General features: G+C 42.9%; 2 protein-coding genes across 5 annotated transcripts in view; one reads left to right on the top strand and one right to left on the bottom strand.

Moving 5' to 3' along the window:
* NUDT6 (nudix hydrolase 6) overlaps positions 1 to 6,135 on the bottom strand; it is a 44,907-nt gene extending 38,772 nt beyond the window's left edge. Inside the window, exons 1-2 of the mRNA XM_075860482.1 lie at positions 5,850 to 6,135; positions 3,218 to 3,421 (exon numbers count right to left, since the gene is read on the bottom strand). Of these exons, the coding sequence (XP_075716597.1) occupies positions 3,218 to 3,421; positions 5,850 to 6,042 (397 nt within the window). The 5' untranslated portion in view covers positions 6,043 to 6,135. The remainder of the gene's footprint in view (positions 1 to 3,217; positions 3,422 to 5,849) is intronic.
* Positions 6,136 to 6,442: 307 nt separating this feature from the next.
* AFG2A (AAA ATPase AFG2A) overlaps positions 6,443 to 27,594 on the top strand; it is a 524,877-nt gene continuing 503,725 nt past the window's right edge. For all 4 annotated transcript variants that reach the window (XR_012883023.1, XM_075860478.1, XM_075860481.1 and 1 more), the window contains exons 1-3: positions 6,443 to 6,611; positions 20,211 to 20,335; positions 21,233 to 21,390. Coding sequence is in view for 3 of the 4 variants with exons in the window: in XM_075860478.1 (XP_075716593.1) it covers positions 6,488 to 6,611; positions 20,211 to 20,335; positions 21,233 to 21,390 (407 nt within the window). In the remaining variant the exon portion in view is untranslated. The remainder of the gene's footprint in view (positions 6,612 to 20,210; positions 20,336 to 21,232; positions 21,391 to 27,594) is intronic.

Raw genomic sequence — 27,594 nt, 5'->3', positions numbered from 1 at the left:
TTGACATATGTTCAGATGAAACATCATGTTTTGTTAATAACAATTACAGCTCAGTTTATGACAGAAAAATATAAAGTACAGTTTACGGAAAAAAGAACATGTAGCAACATGTCTGTCCTAGTTTTTTCTTGAGTTGCTGCCCTCTGCTGGGCAAAAACACTAACAATTTGTATTATATTCAGTAATGAAACGATAATTAGGTGCCAGTTTCTGAATTAGAAATGCATGGTTTTGCTCACACCAAGTTTTGAACTCCATTTAACACCATTGTTTTTTCTAAGAAATAAAAAATGCAAAAAAACAACATGTATTTTAAAAATAATGTAAACTATTTGCGTCTGCTCTTTTTTTTTGGAGATTGTCAATTGTCAGCGCTATGTAACTGCATAAATAGTAGTTGAGAAATAAAATATTTTCAATTTCTATGTACGGTTCTAGTGGGTACTATGCAGTGTTGGAGCCTCTGTTACCCACTCACATTGTCCAGAAGACCAAAGAAATCGCTTAAGGCCTGTTCAGATCAGCGTTCGGTTTCCGTTGATGGCTTTCGCCAGACCTTTCTGTCGGAGGAACCAATCAACTTAAAGAGGCTCTGTCACCAGATTTTGCAACCCCTATCTGCTATTGCAGCAGATAGGCGCTGCAATGTAGATTACAGTAACGTTTTTATTTTTAAAAAACGAGCATTTTTGGCCAAGTTATGACCATTTTTGTAGTTATGCAAATGAGGCTAGCAAAAGTCCAAGTGGGTGTGTTTAAAAGTAAAAGTCCAAGTGGGCGTGTATTATGTGCGTACATCGGGGCGTTTTTAATACTTTCACTAGCTGGGCGCTCTGAAGAGAAGTAACATCCTCTTCTCTTCAGAACGCCCAGCTTCTCAGCGTTTGCAGGTAAGTCGATCTTACCTGCAAACGCTGATGCTGCTGCAGAATCAACTGTAGCCTCTGGTGCCGATGTGGCCGTCACGATGCAGGACCTGTGAGTGACGTCACAGATCTGCACTGCCACAAGCTGGGCGTTCTGAAGAGAAGAGGATGTTACTTCTCTTCAGAGCGCCCAGCTAGTGAAAGTATTAAAAACGCCCCGATGTACGCACATAATACACGCCCACTTGGACTTTTACTTTTAAACACACCCACTTGGACTTTTGCAAGCCTCATTTGCATAACTACAAAAATGGTCATAACTTGGCCAAAAATGCTCGTTTTTTAAAAATAAAAACGTTACTGTAATCTACATTGCAGCGCCTATCTGCTGCAATAGCAGATAGGGGTTGCAAAATCTGGTGACAGAGCCTCTTTAAAGGCAAACGGAAAACATAGCTTCCGTTTGCATTACCATTGATTTGAATGGTAATGCTTCCGTTGCTAATGGTTTCTGTTTGTCTCAGTTCCGTAACATTTTCGTTTTTCTTACAGAATCATACCTATTGATTCCGTCAAAACAACGTAACTGTTACAGAACGTAGCCAAATGGAAACCATTAACAACAGAAGAATTACCATTGAAATCAATGGTAATGCAAACGGAAGCTATGTTTTCCGTTTGCCTTTAAGTTGATTGGTTCCTCCGACAGAAAGGTCTGGCGAAACCCATCAACGGAAACCGAACGCTGATGTGAATAGGCCCTTAGAATATCAGTATTGATGGCTCAACCTGGATCATATTGAGATCCTGTTACGCGTGCCTCTCAGCCAATCACTACGTGCACAGAGGCACGTCTAATTTACATACTGAGTTGGAAGTGGGAGAACTGAATGCACCCACTGATATGTTTTACTTAGCGTAGTGTGCCCTAAACTGTGGCTTTTAGGTCCACTGTTGTGACCATTAGGGCTCATTCACACTTGCATATTTCATTCAGTATTTTGCATCACTGTTTGTAAACCAAAACCAGAAGTGGCACATAAACAGAGAAAAAGTAGAGAAAGATTTGGGAAAGGGCATGCTGCAAATATATATTTCTGCACTGTGTCCTAAATTTCAGGTGGATGTTTTCAGCAGTGTGTGAATCTGATTTAAAAAAATTCACATTTAGGGTAAGTTCACATAGGCGCATACGCTGTGTATCGGTACGCAGCGTAACCGCCCTGTTGCCCGCAGAGAATTCCGCCCGAAAAACCGCACCAAATTGTGGTGCAGCTTTACGTCCGGAATGTCTGATGCGGAAATCCTGCAATGAAAAAATGAAATAAAATATGGATATACTTACCGTGGCGACGCGTGCCTCCAACGTCCTGCATCCCTGGGATGACGTTTCATCATGTGACTGCTGCAGCCTGTGATTGGCTGCAGCAGTCACATGGGATGAAACAGCATCCCAGGAGGCCGGCCTGGACTGAGAAGCACAGAATTCTGGGTAAGTATACGATTTTAATTTTTTTTCCTGAGTTGCGATTTTTGCGGTGGAATCGCAGATTTTGTGCCGCAAAAATCGCAACATCTGCTATTTGTTGCAGGTTTTACCCTCCCCCCCCAATTTAATTCAATGGGGAAAACCTGCAACAAAAAAGCAGCGATTACGCAAATACAATTGACGTGCTGTGGATTCAAAAAGCGCAACGCAGGTCAATTTCTGAGCGTTTTTTCCTGTTATCGTTTATGCAGCGTTTGGAAGAAATTTGTTCAAATCTCATCCACTCTGCTGCTACTGTATTATGCTGCAGATTTTTTGCAACACAATCAATTGTGGAAAATCCGCAGTATTTACGCGATGTGTGAACCTGAAGATTTTCAGTGTGGAAAAAAAGCATTGAAAATATGCAACAATTATGTCATGCTTGAACTTGAGATAATAACAGGGACGGACCCATGAAAACCAACTAGTCTTTGAAGGGAGCTTCAAATAGAAAAAAAACTGCCATTCTGTGGTTCTGCTCCGTCAGAGCAGCAAAACAATAGACTAAATGGAAGCGCCGGTTGCGTTGCACCATGGACACCACCGGCAGCCGACGGAACCCATTGACTTTAATGGCTTCCGTCGAGGTGTCCGTGGTTTTACCAGAATCAATAGCGGTATAAACCGGCCATAATTGAAGATTGAATTTAAAAGTATGTCTCAATGATTTTTCTAATAAAAGTCGGTATGACGGCATGGTGGATAACAAGACCTCTGGATTAGGGCTACACAGGTAAACCCATGATAAACTTAGAAATTACGGAGTTCTCTATTTTGGGTGTAGCATAACATGAAATGGTGAATGAGATATGAAGCTAACCTGCAACTCCTACTTGGTGTGTGGCATATACAGGCAGCTTGTTTGGACCATCCTTTAGCCAGAGAGTCATCGTGGACGCGTCATTTTCGGCATGATGAAATGTAAATCCTTCGGAGGCAGCATAGGTTATCAGTCCGCTTAGCATGATGGGGATGTGCATCCACACTGCAATCCTGCCTTCTTCTCTCCATCTTTTAATAGCATCTAAAATTGGAAACTTGCAACTGAGTTATTTCTATTATGGCTGCATATTTTCATGGATACTGGACAAACAAATCTAAAACGTATACCAAGAGCTGATGATATCAACGGGAGATAAGACAGAACTATTGAAAATCAGAGTCTCTCATTGGAAATATACACAATGATATTCGGATCATTCACACACTCTAGTCAAAATTTTTGCACGGCCAGGTAACTAGCAACAACCCGGCTATGATTCCTGTGGAGATCAGCGTAGTCCCCTTCTAAGTTACATAGGTCCTGGTTATGCTGTATTTTGCAAAAAAATGATTGCTGGTTCATAGTCTATTTGACGACTAGAACTGTGCAATGTGACAAAGGGTGAGCTGAGACAATTAAGAACGCAATCTGACCCTGTTTTAGCCTGTAGACTTCGTTCACACAGTGCAGATTTGATGCAAAGCCAAAACCAGAATTGTATCCTATAAGGCCTTCCCTTATATATTTCAAAAATACCAGCAAAATCTGCATAAAATCTACACTGGGTGAACAAGGCCTTAGGGACCACGTGAGAGCCAATTAACTTGGGTCTAAAATAATCTTAACCTTTCCAAAAGAGAAGGGAAAGGTTTTCTGCTGTTTTGTAGGGGCAGACATACCATATGTGCATGCTATGAAACTGCACAGGGGCCCAGTAGGTAAGGGGGCCCCACTGCTTTTTAGATTGGAAGTCAGGGACTGAGCTAATGGCTTATAGTATTGGTGGCTAGCTAGAGAGACATGACATGAGCTATTGGAGAGCAAGGAGCCCATATACTGTTCGTGCACAGGGGCCCTCTGCGGTTTGTGTCTGCCCCTGCATTTTGGGCACACGATATATAAGTGAATGAATCCTCACGCCAATTTCACACAAGCCTGTCCCTAGATGTACAGAATATGGATCCGTATTACATCCATATTTACAGATCATATAGCAGCTGTATGTCATCAGTATTTCAGTCGAATGACCGATTTGAAATACTGATATACAGGGTGGGCCATTTATATGGATACACCTAAATAAAATGGGAATGGTTGGTGATATTAACTTCCTGTTTGTGACACATTAGTATATGGGAGGGGGGAAACTTTTCAAGCTGGGTGTTGACCATGGTGGCCATTTTGAAGTCGGCCATTTTGTATCCAACTTTAGTTTTTTCAATGGGAAGGTGTTGCTATCAGTGTGTGAAGAGTGGGAGAAGAGGGTTGCATTGACAATCCAACACAATGGGCAGCACTTTGAACACATTTTATAAGTGGTCAGAAACTTGTAAATAACTCATGAAAGAATAAAGTAACGTTAAAACCAAGCACACCATTGTTTTTCTTGTGAAATTATCGATAAGTTTGATATGTCACATGACCCTCTTCCCATTGAAAAAACTAAAGTTGGATACAAAATGGCCGACTTCATAAGCATACCTCCCAACCGTCCCGGATTCAGCGGGACAGTCCCAAATCTCGAAGAGTGTCCCGCGCGGCCGGTGGTATGTCTCGATGTCAACTGTATCTGTGTCCTCAGGACGCAGATACAGTTGCATCCAATGGTGAAGCAGGGAAACATCAGCTCCCTGCTTCAGCATTCACTGTCCACTAGTAGAAGACTCCCCGGGCACAGCGCTACTTTCAGCGCTGAGCCCGTGGAAGCCCTTGACTTCACTGTCTACATATGGACAGCGACGTCAGGGGCTACTCCTAGAGCAGAATCCCCAGCCAGAGCGTTGCCAATGTTAAGGACAGGGATTCCAATTCTGGAGAAGACTCTGACGTTACTATCCATATATGGACAGTGACGTCAGGGGCTACTCCTGGAGCAGAATCCACTGCCAGAGCGTTGCCGTCGCTCTGGACGGGGATTCTGCTCCTAGAGGTAGCCCCTGGCGTCACTGTCCATATATGAATACTGTGTGAGGGGTTCTACGGGGCATTATACTGTGGGGAGGCACTGTAGGAGCACGTTACTGTATGGGCTCGGGTGTGCATGGGTGGGGTTTGAGACGTGACTTAAAGGGGAAAAACTACGCGCACCGCATCGGTTGGCCCTCTTTGCGGTACGTGAAAGGTTTGCTGTAAGTGCAGAAGAGCTGGCTGCTTTTGTATAAAAGAACCTCAACCTCAGTGTATGTAGCATGATCAATAAAATTCCAGTATTTCTAAAAATATTTTCTACTGTAGTTTTTTTCCAAGCTCCTTTATAAAAATAAATGTTTTTTTGTTATAAACTGCCTGTTTGAATCTAAATAACTAGACATGACATAACTTTGTAATATAATCAGAGAGTCCCTCAGAAATGATCATAAAGACCATGGCTGTATGAATAGTGAGACTATATAAAGAGTCTAGCACAGGTATATGATTAGCTAGACTGCCAAGGTAGAGGGCACAGGTACTACTGGCGCACAACACTTGCCCCGTAACCAGCTCTTGAAGGCAGCCTCGTCTCCCTGGTGTTTTGGCTGCAACCGTACACTCACTCCCCCAAACTTATCTACCGTGCCCTCCGGCCAAAGGTCCGACCGGGACCCCGAGGTGAGACGACGACCCCACAACTTTGAGTACCGGGGTCCAACACCCCAAACCCAGTTTACTCCCAGCCGCAACATCCCAACATAAACTTCAAGTTATATAATCAGACGTCGCTCTTTAACTGAGCCGCCATGTTTACTACTGGCAAGTGTAGCGTTGTCATTTGAGCCTCGGCGAACTAGCGCTCTATCACGCATAAATGGAGACAGGGTTTATCGCGCGCACACAGTGGAACAGGCAGACCAAGCCTAACTTCTATTATATGCTTAGGAATATGCCGTAAACGACTCACACCATAATGAAACATGGCGGAGCAGGGTTCACAAACGTCATCCTCAAATGAGCCAATCAGCTATACGGGAACTTGAAAATGACGTATTACTGTAGTATATGTAATACGGACGCCTAGGTCTTTTGCGTGATTGGATCAAATGGAAGTTTGCGCTTCTATCTTATGCCATACGGCGGCAGCAGCAAAGTGTGAGGAAGTTGTTGCAGAGCACGCCTGTCTAGAACTCAGGCATGTCTGCTAGCAAGAAGAAGAGCAGGGGGAAGATCGGCTCCGTAACCGCTTCTCCCGGGCCGGAGTCAGCTGCTGTAAGCAGCCAGCCGTCTCTATTTAAAGTTACCGACTTCTTAGATAAAGGTAGTAGTGTCGTTGCTGAGCTGCGTGTGTCACCCTAACATCACACTGTGGCACAGTCATAGCTAGCCGCTGCTCTCCTGCTAGATTGGGGCTACTACTACTAGCATAATAGCCGGCACGATATGCTGGGTGTTGTAGTTTGCCTGTGTGTTCTGAAATCTAGAGTTCTACTGGAGCAGGTCTCTATATTTCTTCAAATATCCAACAGTAACTGGTTATTAAAGGGGTATTCCACAAAAATTAAATGAAACCCTTAGACTGAAGGGGTTAACTGGCTCTTTGTATTCATGTATGTTGAAAAGTTCTGCATCCTTCTAAGGCCCTGTTCACATATGCGTCTGGGCTTTCCATAGTTCTGCTCTATTAGAAGAAGCGATGGTTCTGTTGCACTGCGGACCCCGCCAATGCTCGACGGAATCCATTGACTTTAATGGTTTCCGTCGGGGTGTCCGTTGTTTTACCGGAAACAATACTGTAGCATGCTGTGCTGTTGTTTCTGGTAATCTCGGCTGGATTTGGGATAGGGGTGCCTAAGGGTGTGTTCACATCACCGTTAGTTTCTGCTGAGGCGTTCTGCCGGAAGTTTCCGTCGGGTTAACCCCTCAGCGGAAAGTCAAATGGAAACCTTAGCTTCCGTTTCCCTCACCATTGAACTCAATGGGGACGGAAACCCAGGTATTGTGCGCTTTGCTGCTGCTAACTACAGTGTGGTGTTTTATTTTTTTCAAAAACTTTTATTTGCAAAGTTAAGAGCATTTTTCTAAATATGCTAATTTGGCTATACTTGCTCTATAGATTCTGGGTGGTGTAATGTTTTCTGTATTACGCTGTCCAATCATTATACAGCTTCTGAGTCGTCGTCCCCCCCCCATTTTTTTTTTTTCATCTGGTGATGCCTCCGGTTGTTTCACAGCTAGAATTGCAATCCTGGAGCCATATGAAAGATTAGACTCTCCTCTTTCATATGCCACGAGAACCGCTGTTCTAGGTGGTCCACAGTCGGTGATATGGCTATTTGAAGTGATCCTCCAACCTCCGTCTCACACTGTGTGAAGTAGCTTCATGCTGATAGGCTGAGGTAGCCCCTCCTCAGGAGAATCGCCTCTGTTGACGCCATTTGTCAAGTATAGCCTCATTTGCATATTTAGAAAAAAAAGCTCATAACTTTTAAAATAATAATCTTTTTGGGACATAATTTTCACTAGCACTATCCGTGTGACAGCGCCTATTAGATTACCTAGGAGATAGGCCATTACTAACTAGTGACAGATCTGGTTGCCGACACAGGATGAGAATGCTCACCCTGAGCGGCGGGTACTTGGCGCATTAGGACAAGCATTCTCATCCTGTGTGACAGCCGTCTGTGCGAGCGATCGAGAGCGGGAAAACGTCTGTAATACACAGCCACGGCCCTACTCTGACAGCGGAGAGGAGAGAAATATCTTCTCTCCGCCGTTAACCCTTTGAATGCTGCGATGAAAGCTGATCGCTGCATTCAAGGAGGGGGGACTGCACATTGATCGCGTCACAGTTATCTTCAAAGCCCATCACTCGTATGGCCAGACAGCCCAGGGTCCATTGAAGGACCCCAGGGCTGTCTGAACATATTCCCTGTTAGGGCATACTGAGATATGCTCTAACAACTGCCTGCGTACAATCAGTACACAGGCTAATGTACTGGCATATAGATCGATGCCAGTACATTACAGTTACAAAATCCAAATGATAAATCCCTTTATGGGATTAAAAAAAAAGTTAAATGAATGTAAAAAAAATTAATGATAAATAAAAAGTTAAAAAAATACACAAACACATTTTTTATAATAAATAAACTTTCTAAAATGCAAGTCCTAAAACATGAAATAATATAGACCTATTTGGTATCGCCGCAACCCTAACAACCTATACAACAAAAGTATAACATTATTTATAATCGGTGTATGGTGTAAAAAAAAAAAAAAAATGAAAACTGCTGCGGAACTGCGTTTTTTTTTTTTTTCTGCATTTTTCGCCAAAATAAAAATGTATAGAAATTAAATGATAATGTATCTGTACCAAAAAATGGTACCTACATAAAGTACAACTCGTCCCGCAAAAAACAAAGTCTCATACAACTACGTCGTACAAAAAATAAGTCATGAGCGTCGGGATGCAAAGAGGGGAATATAAAAAAATAGTTCTGTCCTCAAGGCCAAAATTGGCCGTGTCCTTAAGGGGTTAATGACCAAGAAATGTATTTATTTGTTTTCCTCTATCATCGCATTTAAGAAGCGATAACTTTTTTTTATTTTTCTATATATAAAGCAGAGTGGGGGAGTTGTTTTTTAATGGCACTATTTTGAGGTACTTATAATTGGTTATCTTTTCTGAACTTTTTGGGGGGGGGTAATGTAAAAATGTACTGCATCTGCTGCCTGAGTACACCACATAACAGGTATGGATGATGTTGTAAATAAAGAGATGCTAATACACTTCAGAACCATAGATCCGTTCACCTGCTAAAGGGACATGTACATATGTAGGGTGGGCAAGCGTTTGCCTTCTGTGTTAGTCTATGTGAGATGTGGGGACATCTAAGTGTGCTCCGCACTCGCAACATAAAGTCTCAGACACAACTGGCAGCAGCAAAGGGGATGAGATTTCATGAAATCTCATCCACACACTGTGGACAAATTCCGCACAGAATACGTGCATAAGTTGACCTGCGATACAGAATATAAATCCGCTGCAATTTATGTTTCAGAAATTCCCCATTGAGTTCAAGGGGGAAGTCAAATTCTGCAATAAATGGCAGTTGTTGCTGAAATTTCTGTTAGTAGTTTTCTGCAGATGCAAATTTGACCAAATAAAAGCCCTAAGTTAAAGTACCAATTCGTGTGAATATTCAGCTGGATTTTCCTGCCGATTCTGGGAAAGTCTGCTGTGTATCTAACCTGTGGGAACATACCCTAAGGCAGGGGTCTCAAACTCGGCCGGGTAAGTGGGCCACATATAGAAAAAATTAGAAGTTGATGGGCCGCATTTCAACAATCCAGTTTATGTTGCTAAATGCAGTCCGGTGGCTCAGTTGGCAGCGTTTGGCAGACACAAATGTCAAGATTGGGCAGCCCTTTTTAAGATAGTGCCACAGTGCCCTCTAGATACGGCCACACACCCACCTATACATAATGCCTCCGTGCCCTCTGTAGATGCTGCCACAGTGCCCTCTGTAGATACTGCCACACACCCACCTATAGATGCTGCCACAGTGCCCTCTGTAGATACTGCCACACACCCACCTATAGATGCTGCCACAGTGCCCTCTGTAGATACTGCCACACACCCACCTATAGATGCTGCCACAGTGCCCTCTGTAGATACTGCCACACACCCACCCATACATAATGCCTCCGTGCCCTCTGTAGATGCGGCCACAGTGCCCTCTGTAGATGCTGCCACAGTGCCCTCTGTAGATGCTGCCACAGTGCCATATATGGACAGTGATGTCAGGGGCTTGCCCAGAGCTGGAGATCTGGAGCAGAGCCGCTTCTAGCACTCTGCCTGGGACTCCAGCTGTGTTCCTGACATCACTGTCCAGCTCTGGGGAAGCCCTAGACATCGCTGTCCATATGTGGACAGCGATGTCAGGGGATTCCACAGAGTCCCGGAGTGGAGCCTATACTAGCGCTTTGCCCGGGTCTCTGCTCTGGGGAAGACCCTGACAACACTGTCTATATATGGACAGCGATGTCAGGGAATTCCACAGAGTCCCGGAGCAGAGCCTGTATTAGCAGCTCTGTGTCCCGCGGTCCGCAGATGACAGCCATGCGGGGCACGTGCTTGACACCCCTGCTATAAGGCCTTATTCAGACGACCGTTGTATTAGGGATGCATCGAAACTTTGATACTGTCTCGATACTGTGTATCCCTAAACGGTTCGATACCGCTATTTCCTGTATTTCGACACTGAGCTGAGCTGCGCGGCTGCGGCTGTGTAATACATGTGTAATTCAGCCACAGCCCCGCTCCTGAGTCATGATAAGTGCGCGGGGTCAGGATGATGCGATGCGGCCATCGCTGCACTAATGAGCGGCGGCACTGGAGACAGAACATGGCGGGCGCACTACAAAACACCCCCATGTTCTGTCTCCAGTGCCTGAACTGCCGCTCATTAGTGCAGCGCCGGCCGCACCTCCTCATGCTGACCGCGCACGCACTTCCTGTCAGGAGCGGGGCAATGACTGTATTACACAGCCGCAGCCCTGCTCTATAACGGCGGAGATCAGAGAAACCTCTCCTCTCCGCCGTTATTCCCCTGAATGCTGCGATCACAGCTGACTGCAGCATTCAGGAGAAAATGAGAAGGGGGGATGCCCCTGGATCGCGTCACAGGGAATTCCTGTGATGCGATCGAGGGCCATACCATATATGGGCAGACAGCCCAGGGTCTATTGACGGACCCCAGGGCTGTCTTACCATATTTCATGTTGTTAGGACATACCCAAGTATGTCCTAACAACAGCCTGTGTGCTATCCGTCCACAGGCTAATGTACTGGCACATATCTGATATATGTCAGTACATTAAAGTTTAAAAATAAAGTAAAAACAAAGTATTGTTAAATTTAAAAAATAAATACACATTCACCTTTTTTACAATAAACATTAAAATAAGTCTCAATACATAAAATATTCACACATTCAGTAATGGCGCGCACAACAATTTTTTTGCATCATTTATGATGTGTACGCTGTAAAAAAATGAAAAACACGGCTTTCATTCACTTACTAATGTGAGGCGCGAGGTGCGATGAATTTAACCTCCATGTTCCTCACATTAATAGTAATTAACCCCATCATGTACCGCGCACATTAACCCATTATGACTGAGAAACATGATGGGATTAATTACTATTAATGTGAGGCGCGTTCAAAATTCATCACACGTTGCGCCTCACATCAGAAAACGGAAGAATTTATTTTTTTATTACTGTTGGCAAAAGTATCGAAATTGGTATCGAAATCGCAATACTAAACAAAGTATCGGTATCAAAGTCCAAATTCTGGTATCGTGACATCCCTACGTTGTATATGTCAGTCTTCTGTCCGTAAAAATAAAACTGACTTCACTCGGACCTATGCAATTCAATGGGGCTATTCCGATGTCTGATTTTATCACGCCGCGTGTTTCCGTTGCGTGAAACTCATTGCATGTCCTTTTCTGTTCCGTTTTTGCAAAACACGTCGCCCATTGAAGTCTATGGGTGCGTTAAAATCACAGACAGCACACGGGCGTCATCCGTGTGCTATCAGTGTTTCAGACACCAGTTGCTAAAGAAATGCTGAGAAAAAAACAAGGGTGCCAACATGGACATTAAACACTGATGCCCCACGGAACGCACACTGATGGCACACGGAACTGAAATGCATTAAATACGGTCCGTTTTTTGCAGACGCTCATCTGAATTAGGCCTAAGGCTGCACAAGCTAAAAGTCTATTTCTGGTGAAAAACACAGAAGTTGTGGAGCTGTTATTACACTATTATGTTTCCACATGGGAATGTGTACGGACACGGGCAGTTTTAGTTCAGGTAAAGGATGGATAACATGTGAAGTGTTAGATTTTGAACATTCTCTATTGACTAGTTCAATCCTGGAAACAAACACCTTCTTCATGGTACATATTCAGAACCTTTACTGTTGGATTGTTTGAATGAATAAAGTGCAGTCCAAATCCATGTATTGTTCGACTCTTGTTTTTTTTGGTTGTAGACTATGTAGTATATTTTAAAGGGCAAAACTATTTTAACATTTTGGGCCTATTTAGATGACTGTTGTTCACGTCGGAGTGTAGAACTAACAGCATACTTAATGAACACTGACACATTAAAGTCAATCGCTCAGTGCACTAATTTGGTCCAAGACTCACCCATTCAAGTATATGGGTCAGTGAAAAAAGTAGGACAGCAGATGGGGCGAGCCGATGTTGAAAAGAAAGCAGAAAGTACTGCCAGAACAGCATCAGCTTTTATTTTAACACATACGTGAAAAAAAAAGATAATATACGGACATAAAGAACTGACAAACTGGATGCACTAGGACACAATACTGACAAAATTCTGATGGAAAATCCTGTTTTATTTTTTTTAATGATGAAATACAGATGAGATTTACAACGCTCTGCTGAATAAGCCCTTATGTCATTAATCATTCTGAAGAATTGTGAAGGTCCCAAATATGGCCTTTTACGCAGATCACGTTTGGCCAAGGCTGGGTCAAAGGGGCAGACAGAGAAACAAGTTTTATTTAGCTACAAACAGGTTTGGGAAGAAGAAAAAAAACTATTCCAAGATATGCACTTGTTTTTGGCACATTACATATCGAGGGAGCACAGACCCCATAAAAACTCATGCATATACTAGTCCTTCTCAATGAATTAGAAGATCCTCAAAAAGTTAATTTCTTTGTCATTCAATTAAAAAAGTGACTCATATATTCTATAGATTCATTACACACAGGAGTGATCTATTTCCAGCATTTTTTCTTTTAATGTTTATGATTATGGCAAATAGTTAATGAAATCCCCAAATTAGTCTCAGAATATTATATAAGCCCAATTTCAAAAAATGTATTTTAATACCGAAACGTTGACCTACTGAAAAGTATGTACAGTATATGCACTCAATACTTGGTCGGGGCTCCTTTTGCATGAATTTCTGCATCAATGCGGCGTGGCATGGAGGCGATCAGCCTGTGGCACTGCTGAGGTGTTATGGAAGCCCAGGTTGCTTTGATAGCGGCCTTCAGCTCGTCTTCATTGTTGGGTCTTGTCTCATCTTCCTCTTGACAATACCCCATAGATTCTCTATGGGGTTTAGGTCAGGCGAGTTTACTGGCCAGTCAAGCACATTGATACTGTGGTTATTAAACCAGGTATTGGTACTTTTGGCAGTGTGGGCAGGTGCCAAGTCCTGATGGAAAATGAAATCAGCATCTCCATAAAGCTTGTCAGCAGAGGGAAGCATGAAGTGCTGGAGATTTCCTGGTAGACGGCTGGGCTGACTCTGGACTTGATATAACACAGTGGACCAACACAAGCAGATGACATGGCTCCCCAAACCATCACTGACTGGAAACTTCACACTGGACCGCAAGCAACTTGGATTGATGCCTCCCCACTCTTCCTCCAGACTCTGGGACCTGGATTTCCAAATGAAATGCAAAATTTACTTTCATCTGAAAACAGGACTGTGAACACTGAGCGACTGACCAATCCATTTAAAGGCTTAGGAAACCTTTGCAGGTGTTTTGTGTTGATTCGCTGATTAGAGTGTGACCCCATGAGCCTCCAACCTTCAACTTTTACCCAATATTCAGAATTTCTGAGACCCTAAATTTTGGGTTTTCATTAACTGTTAGCTATAATCATTAACTTTAAAAGAAAAAAAATGCTGGAAACAGATCACACAGTGTGCAATGAATCTATAGAATATGAGTTTCACTTTTTGAATTGAATTACTGAAATAAATTTAACTTTTTGATGATATTCTAATTCATTGAGAAGGACTAGTAAATAAACACAACTTTTGGAGATGAGACAGGTTGGGGCGGCCTATGTGGTATTACATAGCAGAAAACAGAGTATCACTTTTGTTCTTTATGGCTTGGCAGAGCACTCCATGTACAGATGTGCAAATACCTGATCTTTATCCTGGGGAAGGCGACTTAGGTGTATGATGCATTTTTATTCTTTACATTGGAACCATAAGGCTTTATTCAGAAGGGTGTATTGCAACGGTGTTCAATGCTCTGTATCGCAGATGTAACACCTGGACCCCTCCATGGTTCATCTGATCTTACAGCACTATAGGTGTTTGAAATGATCGCTGGGGGTCTGGCTACTGAGACCCACTGGCAAACGGCTGATTTTTCCAGGGATGATGTGGCCAGCTGCTTCTCTCCTCGGCAGGGCAAAAATATTGTATCACATGATGGCAATTTGCCAGACCGTGAGCTGCTTTGGTTCATAGAGGTGGGGGACCCCCCCCCCCTTCTCTATGACCGGAGTTATGAATAAGGCCTGAGGTACGCCGGACAAATCTTACTTGGTTCTAGGAGACTGTAAAAACGAGCTCACACAACCCGGCTGAGGTAAGTTTCATACGTACGTTTCCCCCCCCCCCAAAAAAAATCTCGTATTGGATCCAGAATTAAAGTGGAGTAAAAGGAAAGGCAACTTATCCTTGGCTGATCTGAACATGCATGTTTTTTAGGAGAATCTGAGATGATGGGTGACAGCTATATTCTGTGAATGGCCTGCTTTAGCGGGCTTGCGCACACACGCAGAAGAGTCTCTGGCCTGTCTGAATGTTCCCTGCTCAGACAAATGTGTAGCCCCTGTCGCAGCAAAAAAACATAAGTTTCAAACCCTTCTAATCCCCCCCGGCAGTCTGTGGATGTCAATCCTAGGTGCTGATACCCCATGCAGCTGGATTACATCAATATTGTTAGGGTGCGCTCACACGTGGCGTGCTTCGAATTTATTGGTGCGGCGTAAAAATACGCCGTACAATCTGCTGCGTGTGACTGTGCCCTAAGTGTATGTTCACACTTGGCAGATCAGCTGCGGATTTCATTGCGGGAAATCCAGAGTATTACAGTAGCAGCAATGTGGATGAGATTTGAACAAATCTCATCCACAAGCTGCGGAAAAATCAGCTGAGAAAACGAACCTGCAAAGTCAATTTATGCCGTGGAATCGCTGCACTACTGTTTCGTATTGGATCAATGGGGAGGTAAAACCCACAACAAATAGCACATTTTGTGATTTTTACGACGGAAAAGGTGTGATTTTACCCGCAAATACACAAGACCCTTTTTCTTTTTGTTTCGATTTAATTAAAAAAAGGTCTATTATCACTCCTGGCAGTTGCCATAGCAAACCATCGCTCTGTTTTCCGTGCAGTCTGGCCTGAGATTGTTTCATCCCATGTGACTGCTGCAGCCAATTACAGGAGGTTTGCTGTACTGAGAACAGAGTGACGCGTCTCTATGGTAAAGTCAGCGAGGTAAGTATTGCCTTTTTTTTTACAGCGGAGATTCCAGTCTAAAATCTGCACCACAATTTGATACGGGTTTTCGTCCAGAATTCTCTGTGGGTTCTAGGTTGGATATGCTGCGTAGTTATACGCAGCGTATCTACCGTGTGTGCACACACCCTAACTGGGGCTCCTATCGATGAACGCTCCCAATAGAATATATTATAAGCTAACATTGATTATAACTTAAAACATAAAAAATTGTGCCAGATCCTCTTTAACACCTTTCCTTGGCAGTACATATATACTTTAAAGGGTAGCTAAACGTTTGACAAACTTCTGGCATGTCATAGAGACATGTCAGCAGTTTGGATTGGTGGGGGTCCGAGCACAGAGACCCCCACCAATCTCTAGAATGAAGCAGCTGAAGTGTTTGTGTGAGCGCTCAGCCGCTTTGGGTCTATTTGACTGTTTCCGGAAATAAATGTATCAGTGTACGGACTCAATAGGAAGTCTATGAGCCCGTACTCCGATACATCGGCTTTCTGGAAAAAGAAAGCCAAACAGTCACGAAGCGGCTGAGCGCTCACATGAGAACTTCAGCTGCTTCATTCTAGAGATTGGTGGGGGTCTCAGTGCTCGGACCCCCACCAATCCAAACTTCCGAAATGTCACTATGACATGTCAGAAGTTTGTCAAACGTTTAGCTACACTTTAAAATGATTTCCTGCAATTGGATTTCTATATTTGTTTAAGTGATCACACATGGGATGATTTATAATTTACAGCTGCAAATCGTGCAGTTAGGGTACAATCCCACATAGCGGTGTCCGCACGCGGTGCAATTACGCCCACTTGTGGTGGCCAATGGCCACACGGTTTTGCTCGGTATTACCGCATATGAACGGGGTTTTGGCCGCATCCAGACACCGCTACAATTTTGCGGATAGCACACGGACCCATTCATTTCCATAACCCCATGCACATGGCCGTGATGTTCTGTGACGCCTGTTATTGATTATATCTAAGTTCATAACTTAGATGTGACCGATAAAAGGTGGATCCTGCGTGACAGAGACACACAGATCCCTCTGTCACTGAAGCCGTCAGTCCCGCTAACCTGACAAATTCAAGTTTCAGTGCAAGATACAGCTGCTATGTATCGAGGATCTCAAAAAGTAAATTTTTTTTAAAATAAAAAACAGTTACAAAGTTGCATTTAACACTATAATACATTGTTTTAGTAAAAAAAAAAAAAGTCTTAAAAGGCTTACATAGCCTTCAAATCTAACACAAGATGGTGCAAAAAATAATAATGTTACCTAAAAAACAAGGTTTCCTGCAGCTTTGTTAACGTAAAAATGAAAACATGTCTATCGAAATGTAAGGCGATAAAAAACAAAAAAGATCTTCTTGCCTACAAGTTCTTTTGGGCCTTCAGCATTTTTTTTTATTAGAATTTTTTTTCAAAGCCACATTCCAAGAGCCGTAGCTTTTTCTTTTCCTGTCCACGTAGCTGTATGATGGCTTGTTTTTTGCGGGACGAGTTATAGTTTTTTTGGCACCATCTGGGGTGCGTATATTTAATTAACTTTTATTAAAAGAAAAAATTGGGGGGGGGGGATTGGAAAAGCTCCTTAGATGCCGCAGTTGCTATTGGCCGTGGTATCCAACAGGTTAAACGACCTGGATCAAAAGTTTCTCTGATCCCAGCCATTCCCATCGGAAGTGGGAGAAGGTTAATTATTTTCTAGTGCCAAACAGACGGCATGGTCTTAACGGTGATTGATGGCTGCCACGTGCACATGCAGATACATGGCAGCCCGTCAGTGCAGCATAGTCTGAGGACAGATTTACTTGAAATATGGTAAACAATCATCAATGGTACGCTCTGAGGAAGTCACGTGAGTGACAAAACACGTCCGCGTACCGTTCATATCTGACGTCACACAGCGGGAACTCGTGGACTTAGCTGCAGATTACTTAACAGACACATATGCTTCCGTGTCATTTGGCTCCGTGACTGGGTGACCACTACAGTCTTAATGGTAATGCAGTTGCTTTGACGTACATTACAGTCTCAGACACACATACTTCTGTGTCATCTGGATCCAGCCATAGTTACGGCTTTCTGGCTGGACATACACTATAGTCACAGAGGAAATGCAGTTGCTTTGATGGCCACTCCTGTCTTTATCATTCATTGTATCTGATTTTGAGCTTTATCTGACTACAACATTGACTATGGCGGAGACCGCATATTCAGAACCAATCCACAGACCATCTTGCCAGCGGGACCTATTTTTTGCCATCATTGACTTCCTACGCTATATGGCGTATGTGGTCTCAATGATTGATATTTGGGTTGTAACATATTTGCCTTATGTACCAATCTTGCCTTTCCGTATAAAATTGTGCCTCGACTTAGTGATAATATTTATGTCTGCGGCTGATACAATTTATGTATCTTTACTCCACGGGGTATTATGTTCACACAGAGTTTTCTTTCAGGCAGAATATTCTGCCTGGAAAAATCAGCTCCGTTTTTTTTAGGTCGTTTTGCACCACGTGTTTTTTTTAAGGCCGTTTTCTTTAGCTAATTCTTCAACAGACAAAGGGAAAAACCGGGAGCCTTTTTAGCCGAAAAACGGGTCACAAATTGCGGCAAAAACTCGATTATTTCCGTCTCCCATTGATTTCAATTGGGTTTTTGAGGTGGAAAACGCCTCAAGATAGGGCATGTCGCTTCTTTTTCCTGCAAGCGTTTTTTTTTTCTCTGGTGGGAAAAAAACGCCTCCCCCTCCTATTGAAATCAATGGGAGTCAATGTCGGACATTTTTGGCCGCGGTTTCTGCGGCAAAAAACTCAGTGTGAACAGGGCTTTAGGCTATGTGCCTCTTTCCTGTTGCTATATAGGATTTATATTTATCTTACTACTTTTTCTGCATGGTTCTTACATATACTGAATCTATTTCTATCTGTGGTTACACAAGTTATTTTATGTGTAGCATATTTATATGTATAGTATATGGTGTTTAGAAGCAACACTGTTTTCTTGTATTTTGTGAATCATGTTACATTTCACCCGGCCAGGTCTGTGATGTCTATGTTTGTTTGTTGTTTTTGGATGTAGGATCAAACACGTTTTTAAATTTTAACTATATTTTGCAAAATAAACTTTTTGATATTTTATATACTGAGCCGAGTGCCTAGTCCTGTACCAGGGATTTTCGTTTCTTTCTTCCTCTCTTTTTTCTGTCCCTTTCTTTCCCGTCCTCTCCTCCTTTTACTTCTTTCCCTCTCCTTCCGTCCCTTCCTCACCTCTTTTTTTGTATGTATGGTGTTTGAGTTGTATCCTTCTTAGGGTAGGTTCACACGGCCTATTTTCAGACGTAATTGAAAACAGCTCTGTATTTTCAGACGTTTTTTGTTAAGCGTGTGAACATACCCTTAAAGTATGACTTTATAAAATCTATGCTGATAACGGACAGGGTGTATTGCTTGGTGTAAGAAGTGGAAGTGAAGTGATCTTTCACATAGATGAAGTGATGCATCCTGTTAGTCTACTCCGGTCACTGCTCAACCAATATAGTCGAGTGGCCCTAATTGTGATACTAATGTAGCCCCAAATGAACTGACAGGCTACCATTTCATGAATCCGTATTCTATGTATTCATTAGGCCAAATGCACATTGATGAGTATTATGTGCCGATTTGCTGCACATATTTTAGTGCGGCAAATCCGCAGTGTAAGGCTGGGTTCACACGACCTATTTTCAGACGTAAACGAGGCGTATTATGCCTCGTTTTACGTCTGAAAATAGGGCTACAATACGTCGGCAAACATCTGCCCATTCATTTGAATGGGTTTGCCGACGTACTGTGCAGACAACCTGTCATTTACGCGTCGTTGTTTGACAGCTGTCAAACGACGACGCGTAAAAATACAGCCTCGTCAAAAGAAGTGCAGGGCACTTCTTTCAGACGTAATTTGAGCCGTTCTTCATTGAACTCAATGAAGCACAGCTCAAAACTTACGGCTGTCAGAGAAGCCTCGCCAAATGCGAGGAGGAGCATTTACGTCTGAAACGAGGCATCTGTTTTCTCCTGAAAACAGTCTGTCTTTTCAGACGTAAAAGCCTGCTACCGTGTGCACATACCCTAATACAGTACTAGCAAAGTAAATGAGATTTCAAGAACTCTTATCTACGCAATACAGATTTATTTTGCACGGAAATTGACCTGCGGTGCGTATTTTAAAATCCGCAACATGTCAATTTATCTTGCGTTTTCGCTTGTGAATTGTATCTGACTAGTTTATAAAAAAACAAAAACACCAAAATTCGCAGCATAAAAACTAACCTATTTCCACGTAAAAATGTAAAAACCGCACCTGAAAATGCATTAAAAAAACCGCACTATTAGGTGCGGATTTTACCTGCGGTTTTGATGCGGAATTCGGTGGAGAAAATCGGCAACGTGTGCATGTAGCCTTAAATTGTGTTTACGTTACATTAGTTGGTTATACCCACTATAGATGCTAGAAATGCTTATATAGAATATCTGTTATCTGATTTCTTCTAGAAGAAGACAAGGTGCCGAAGGCTTACAGACGCTCTTTTATACAGCTTGGAATTACCAGCATGAAATCAGCTGATCTATGCATTGGACGACCTGTTTTACTCACCAGTGTAGAAGGCAGACAAGAGGTATACTTCAGATAAAAATTTTAATTCAAAAGCAATTGCATTGTTAAGTTGTAGTTACCTAAAAACCCCTTTATCGGGTTGTTTTATGAAGAAAACTCCTTTTTATATGGAACGGTGTAGTTCTGTCTTCTCAAGCCCTTGACGCCCAACGAGGGGAAGCGGTGTCTGGTCAGAAATGTAGCATTGCATGGCGGCTGTTCAAATAATGCTTGGACAAACCGGGTTCGCCAGATTGGCTCGTTGATTTTGCTCATAGAGGGGTCTTTGCGAGGGACCCTCCTTTATAATGCCCATGTATCCGAATAGGGTATATGGATTGTTCTTCATGATTCAAAACCCTTTATTCGTTGCATAGGACATGAACAGAACAGGTATTTATATTTTTTAACATTTCCATTTACTGGCAGCAATTGGAGATCTTGAAAACTGAGGACATTAAGCATACCATATATTAGTAAGTTGTGTAACATTTCATTATGCGGTGAATAAGATTTATTTGTGTTAACCGTAAAACCCTTTCAATTACGTGTTACAAAGTTACCCATTTCAAATGTCCTAATAGGGTATAGTGACGTCATAGAGGGGGTTCCCCAGCTCAGGGCCCCGTCTATTAGAGCAAAGAGCCACTAGCAAAAAATGCCCGGTTGCAATAGCACATTTAACCTGCAGCGGCAACTTGCTGCCTAATTTTATAGATTGTCATATAGGGGTAATTCAAGCCCAAAAATCAAGTAAATAATGTTTGAAGGCATAGAAGAGCCCCACTTTACTGGTCATGTAAAATAAGCAACCCTAATTGTCATGCCGATAGCTCAAATACTGCACAGGTAATGGCAGTTTTTGGCATCTTTGCTATGTCTTCATATGTGTCATATTTGTGTCCTGTGCTCCCTCCAGGTATGCACTGCGTGGCCAGTCAGTGGTTTTCCTTCTGGAAAGGTTGGCATAGCTCTCACAGCTCAGAAGAATCTCAAAGTAAAGCCTGGTGATTCAGTTCATATTCAACCTGTGACTGGACATGTGTTACAAGCAGACGAATTAGAAGTCACACTCAGGTATGAGATTATACATATGGAATCATTGATCATGTTACTGTACATCAGTGTATGCAGCAGCCTAAACCCTAACTATATTATGCTTTAGTAGGATTAAAGAGTTTCTCCATTATTCCCGCTCACGTGGCTGATGTAAACCATCAAGTACATATTGTCACTCTATTTGCTATGCAGGTATTGACGTACCTGCATAAGATGCATCCAACGGAGACAGAATTGTTGACTTTAGCCTAACATCTGGAAGCAGCAGTAGTGGAGAACCCCTTTAAGAAAAGAGGCAGAGCTTTGACAAGGTGTCATTTTACATCATGAAGAATAGTGGCCTTCACACTTTTACATAGGATACTGCATCAAAGGAGCACAACCATCCCACTGCTTCATAATATCCTATCTTCAGTATAATGCACGATACTGATACATATTAAAGGGGTTGTCCAACCCCATGACATTTTTGACAAAGCGCTTGCGTGCGTGATGAAATAACGTAATCCCCACCTTACCAATGGCCTGCCGCTCCCGTGCCGACTCAGGAAGAGTCCCCCGACGGTGGGAGTTTTAAAATGTTAATTAAAGATGCTAACATGACTTACTAAGATCTTTTTTTTACACTGCTATTTTGTTTTTCTCTTTCTTGCAATTTTTACATTCAGGGAAGCCGAAGAGTTTAAAATCTAATAATAATATGTATGAATTATAATTTGGGCAGAGACAAGTCCTAAAAAGATAAACTGAAATAAATATATATATATATATATATATATATATATATATATATATATATATATATATATATATACTGTACTGGTGCTTACAGTTTACTGATTTCTGTTGCTACATTGTAGGGGTAGTCCAGTTTTTATTTACTCTCTTTTATTTATTTGTATTTATCTGTACAGTGTTTTCGAATTTACATTTATTCGAAATCCTGCTCACATATCTTTCTTATACCAGTGTAGTAGGTCCCTGGCTCTTTCCAGTAGAATAATATAGCCCACAGATTAGTCCAGAGTAATGTATTCACAGACTAAGGCCTCATGCACACTAAGGCCGTGCATTTGCGGCCGTATACTATCCGCAATTGCGGATAGTATAGAACACATTTTATCCTATGGGCTAATACACACGACCGTGATTTCCATGGTCCATGCATTGCCTGCAGCCCGGACCGCAAAAAATTAGGACATGTCATTTTACGGACTGTAATTGCGGACCTGGCTCATTGAAGTCCAATCACATTTTGTGTGTGCATGGTCCGTGATTGCGTACGGCCCGCGGGTGACTCTCCGTGGCCCGTTTGTGCCGTAATCACGGACAGTGCACATGGCTACGGTCGTGTCCATGAGACCTAAATGAATAGGACTAAACATGGCATCAGTCATGTGACCACACACACACATCATGTGAGCCCTTACATGGAATCACAGGCGCCACTCATATAATAAACCAAAATAATAATAATAAACATAAATAAATAAAGACACGAGATCATTTGGAATAAATAAGGCCGCAGTATTTATTAAGGGTCACCAAACAAACATAAATAGCAAATAATTAAGGCCTTTTCAGGCCCGGCCATTAAGGGGTTAATTTTCCCAAAATAATGATATTGCAGGATTATAGCACCATCTAGTGGAATAATTCCATATTTTTTTCAAGCGATATAGATTTGTAAAGCAGCCCAGCCCATCTTCCTTGAAAAAAATGTTTTTATGATGATTACAACGTTTATTTTATAGCCTTTCTCTGATTAATTTATAAAGTAAATTTATTTTATAAACAATACCACAAATATATTTCACTTTGAGCATATGACATCATTAATGGCAAATTATCTGACTATATGTCTCTTTAAAATTGTGACACTAAAGAAAATTGAATTGGTTCCCGAACGCCGTATGTATATAAACGTCCGGCGGTCGGGGTCCTTAAAACGAGCGCCATAGCATATATACATCGCAGGTCTTAGCTGGCTGCCCAAGTGATCAGGCATCTGAATGTCAGGTGCCTGGCAGTCCGTGACGCTGAGAAGGTAGAAGCAGCTTTCACTGCTTCTGTCTTCTCTGATCGCTTCTACACAGCGCTCAATGAGCGCTGTATATAGAATAGAGGAACATGACCGCCGGAATGCCGTTAGTGGCAGGCTTCTGGTGGGTCTAACTAGACCCAGCACAGCCCTATTAGTGACAATAGTCACTATAAGGGGGCTGAATTCCCTTGCTGTATAAAAAAAGAAACATAAAGTTCCCCAAAGGTCTTTTCTGACCTTTAACCCCTTCCCCCTGCTTGCATTCTGGGCCCTAATGTCCAAGCCATTTTTTACATTTTTCCATTGTCACATTCGAAGAGCTATAACTTTTTTATTTTTGCGTCGGCATAGCTGTATAAGGTCTTGTTTTTTGCGGGACGACTTGCAGTTTTTATTGGTACCATTTGAGAGCAATTTTTCCATTGTTTTTTATTTTATTTTTTTACGGCGTTCACAGTGCGGGTTAAATAATGTAACAGCTTTATAGTCGGGGTCGTTACGGACGCGGCGATACCAAATATGTGTAACTTTTTTGCTTTATTGTAGTTTTTTTTTTTATAGTAAAGCATTTTGTAAGGGGAAAAAGTGGGTTTTTCATTTTCACTTTTTTTTTTTATTCACTTTATTAAACTTTTTTTACTTTTATACTAGTCCCACTAGGGGACTTCACTATCCTCCGAACGCTATTATAATACACTGCAATACTTTTGTATTGCAGTGTATTACTGCATGTCCGTTTAAAACGGACAGGCATCTGCTAGGTCATGCCTGCGGCATGATCTAGCAGGCATTCGCTCCAGGCAGACCTGGGGGCCTTTATTAGACCCCCGGCTGCCATAGAAGACACAGACACTCGGCGATTTTATCGCCGGGTGTCGGTAGGATGAGAGGGAGCTCCCTCCCTCTCTCCAAAACCACTCAGATGCGGTGCACGCTATTGTGCACCGCATCTGAAGGGTTAAACGGGTGAGATCGATACTAATATCGATCTCACCCGGCAGAGCAGGGACGCCCCCAGCCCCCAGCTGCCTCTGGCAGCTGAGAGCAGGGAGATTTCACGGCTCCCTGCTCTGTTTACTTTATTCTACAGCAGTGCCGTGGAATAGCGGCGCTGTAGAATAAAGCCCATTAATGACCGCCGTGAAAAGGCTAATCGGTGGTCATTAAGGGGTTAAGGGACAGGCCATAATAATAAGAAAATAAAAGTTAAATAAAGTGTATCAAAACTAAATAATAAGTACATATAAAATACCCACCTAAAAAAAAACGTTCCCCCCGCCAATCGTTCTTGTAAGGATAGCCCTGACCCATTTACCCTAAAATAGACATGTAATATATAAAAATGTATGGTAGACCATGACGATCACAAATAAAAGCTCTATTTTAGGGTAAAACTATATTATTACTAGAAATGATTAGCTGAATAGTGAAAAAGCCTATTTTTTTTAATTATTATTTTCAAACTTTAATCCTAAAAATTCTAAAATAGCAAAAAGGATGTGTATAAAGATAAAAAGAAACCTGTATTGTCTACGAAAAAAACATCGCAAAAAGAACTAACGCGTACTAAAAATGGCTAAACGGTGTCTGCTCCTGAAGGATCAAAATAGCCTGATCCTGAACTGTTTAACTGGTTGCCGACACAGGATGAGAATGCTCGTCCTGAGCGGCGGGTACTTGGCGCATTAGGACAAGCATTCTCATCCTGTGTGACAGCCGTCTGTGCGAGCGATCGAGAGCGGGGCAACGTCTGTAATACACAGCCACGGCCCCTCTGTGAAAGCAGAGAGAAGAGAAACATCCTCTCTCCGCCGTTAACTCTTTGAATGCCGCGATGAATGCTGATCGCGGCGTTCAAGTAGAGGGGACTGCACATTGATCGCGTCACAGAAAATAACTGTGACGCGATCAAAGCCCATAACTTGTACGGCCAGGTAGCCCAGGGTCCATTGAAGGGCCCCAGGGCTGTCTGAAATTATTTCCTGTTGTTAGGGCATACTGAGGTTTGCCCTAACCAACTGCCTGTGTACAATCAGTACACAGGCTAATGTACTGACAGATCTATGCCAGTACATTACAGTTAAAAAATCAAAATCAAAAATTATAAATCCCTTTATGGGAATAAAAAAAAAAAGTTAAATGAATGTAAAAAAAATGAATGATAAATAAATAAAAAGTAAAAAAATACACAGAAACACACATTTTTTTTATAATAAATAAACTTTTTAAAATATAAGTCCCAAAACATGAAATAATATAGACATATTTGGTATCGCCACGACCGTAACAACCTGTACAACAAATGTATAACATTATTTATGATCGGTGTATGATGTAAAAAAAAAATATTAAAACTGCAGCGGAACTGCTTTTTTTCTGCATTTTCGCCAAAATAAAAATGTATAGAAATTAAACGATAATGTATTTGTACCAAAAAATGGTACCTACATAAAGTACAACTCGTCCCGCCAAAAAAAAAAAAAAGTCTCATACAACTACGTCGTACAAAAAATAAGAGTTGTGAGCGTCGGGATGCAAAGAGGGAAATATAAAATAATTGTTCTGTCCTCAAGGCCAAAATTGTCCGTGTCCTTTCCTTAAGGGGTTAAAGTGAGATTGTGTATTGTAAGCAATATAAACATTGATAACAGTTATTGTTAGGCCTCATTCACACGGCAGGGTTTCCCGGCCGGGTGCCGGCCGTTCATAAATCGGCCGGCACCCGGCTGCATTAGGAATGATAGACCCCTAATGGGGCTATTCACACGACCGATTTTTTGACGGCCGGGAAATCCGGCCGTCAAAAAATAGGACATGCTCTATCTTCGCCCGGGTACCCGGCCGCCCGGCTCCCATAGAAGTCTATGGGGCCGGGTAATACACGGCCATCACCGGGATGTGTCCCGAGTGATGGCCGGGTTTTCCGGAGCTTGCGCTCTATCTCCTCCTCCTCACAGCGCAGAGTGCATGTGAGGAGGAGGAGTTGATGCCATTCTGACGCATGGCATCGCTGTACACTGTGTTGCAGGGCCGGGGTGTACAGCAGGTGGAGGGAGCGCTGCGCTGGCTCCCTTCCCCTGCTTGTTAAAAGCACCCTGGCTCGGCGACACCTTCGATGGCGCCACTAGTAGCAGCAGCTGCTGCTGCTGCGGCTGCTACTACTGTAGCGACGCCACTATAGCAGAGCAGGGAGGTATCTCCCCGCTCTGCTATGTGCTAGCCGCACTTTAGCTCCTTGAAGGAGCGGAATCCCCGTGTTTTCGGGGATTCCGCTCCTGGACAGAGCGCTTAATGTCTCTGTCCATATCTGGGCAGTGACATCAGGGGAAACTCCTGAAGCGGAATCCCCGAACACATTGGGATTCCCCTTCAGGCGCTGCCGCTGATGTCACTGTCCGGATCTGCCCGGCCCGGCACGGATGCATAACTTTATGCAAACCGGCCGGGCAAAATGGCCGATTTTACCGGCCGACACTCGGGCTCGGGAACGACCCGGTCGTGTGAATCCCGCCTTAGGATGTCTGTTGACTTATTGTTTAAAGAGAACCTTTCACCTGCCCATACATGTGCAGCTGAGTTCAGCATGTAATAGGCAGGGCTTCACAAACCTACTCTCACTTTACGTTTTTTTCCTATCTTCCAATCAGCTACGGACAGTGTCAGGGCGGCTTGCGCTGTGTTCCCTCCTGCCAGAACACACACAGACTGAGAGAGCGCTCTCTGCAGAACCACCAGCCTGTGTGTGTGCTCTCGCGGGAGGGAACACAACACAAGCCGCCCTGAAACTGTCCGTAGCTGATTGGACAGTGTCAGAGAGAAGACATCCCGCCCCTTGCCATTTAGCTAGATAGAAACGCCCCATTGACAGTTCAGGGGCTTATTTACATATCGGGCGCCAAATATAGCGGCACCGATATGTAAATAACAGAGGAACATAGGAATTTTTTTAAAATGAGACAGTGTTTGTGCAGCCCTGCCCATTACATGCTGCACCCAGCTGCACATGTATGGGCAGGTGAAAGGTTCCCTTTAAGGCCTTGTGCACACTTCAGTCTTTTCCTTCAGGGTGCTAGACGTTTTTCTGATGGCTAGCACCCTGACCAATTCATTTCAATGGGACCATGCACACTTCAGTTTTTTTGACGGTCCCGTTGCTCCGTTCCGACCAAAGTAGAGCA

Source organism: Rhinoderma darwinii, chromosome 1, assembly GCF_050947455.1.
Source record: "Rhinoderma darwinii isolate aRhiDar2 chromosome 1, aRhiDar2.hap1, whole genome shotgun sequence".
NCBI classification, from domain to species: Eukaryota; Metazoa; Chordata; class Amphibia; order Anura; family Rhinodermatidae; genus Rhinoderma; species Rhinoderma darwinii.
This window is presented reverse-complemented; position numbering and strand designations above follow the sequence as displayed.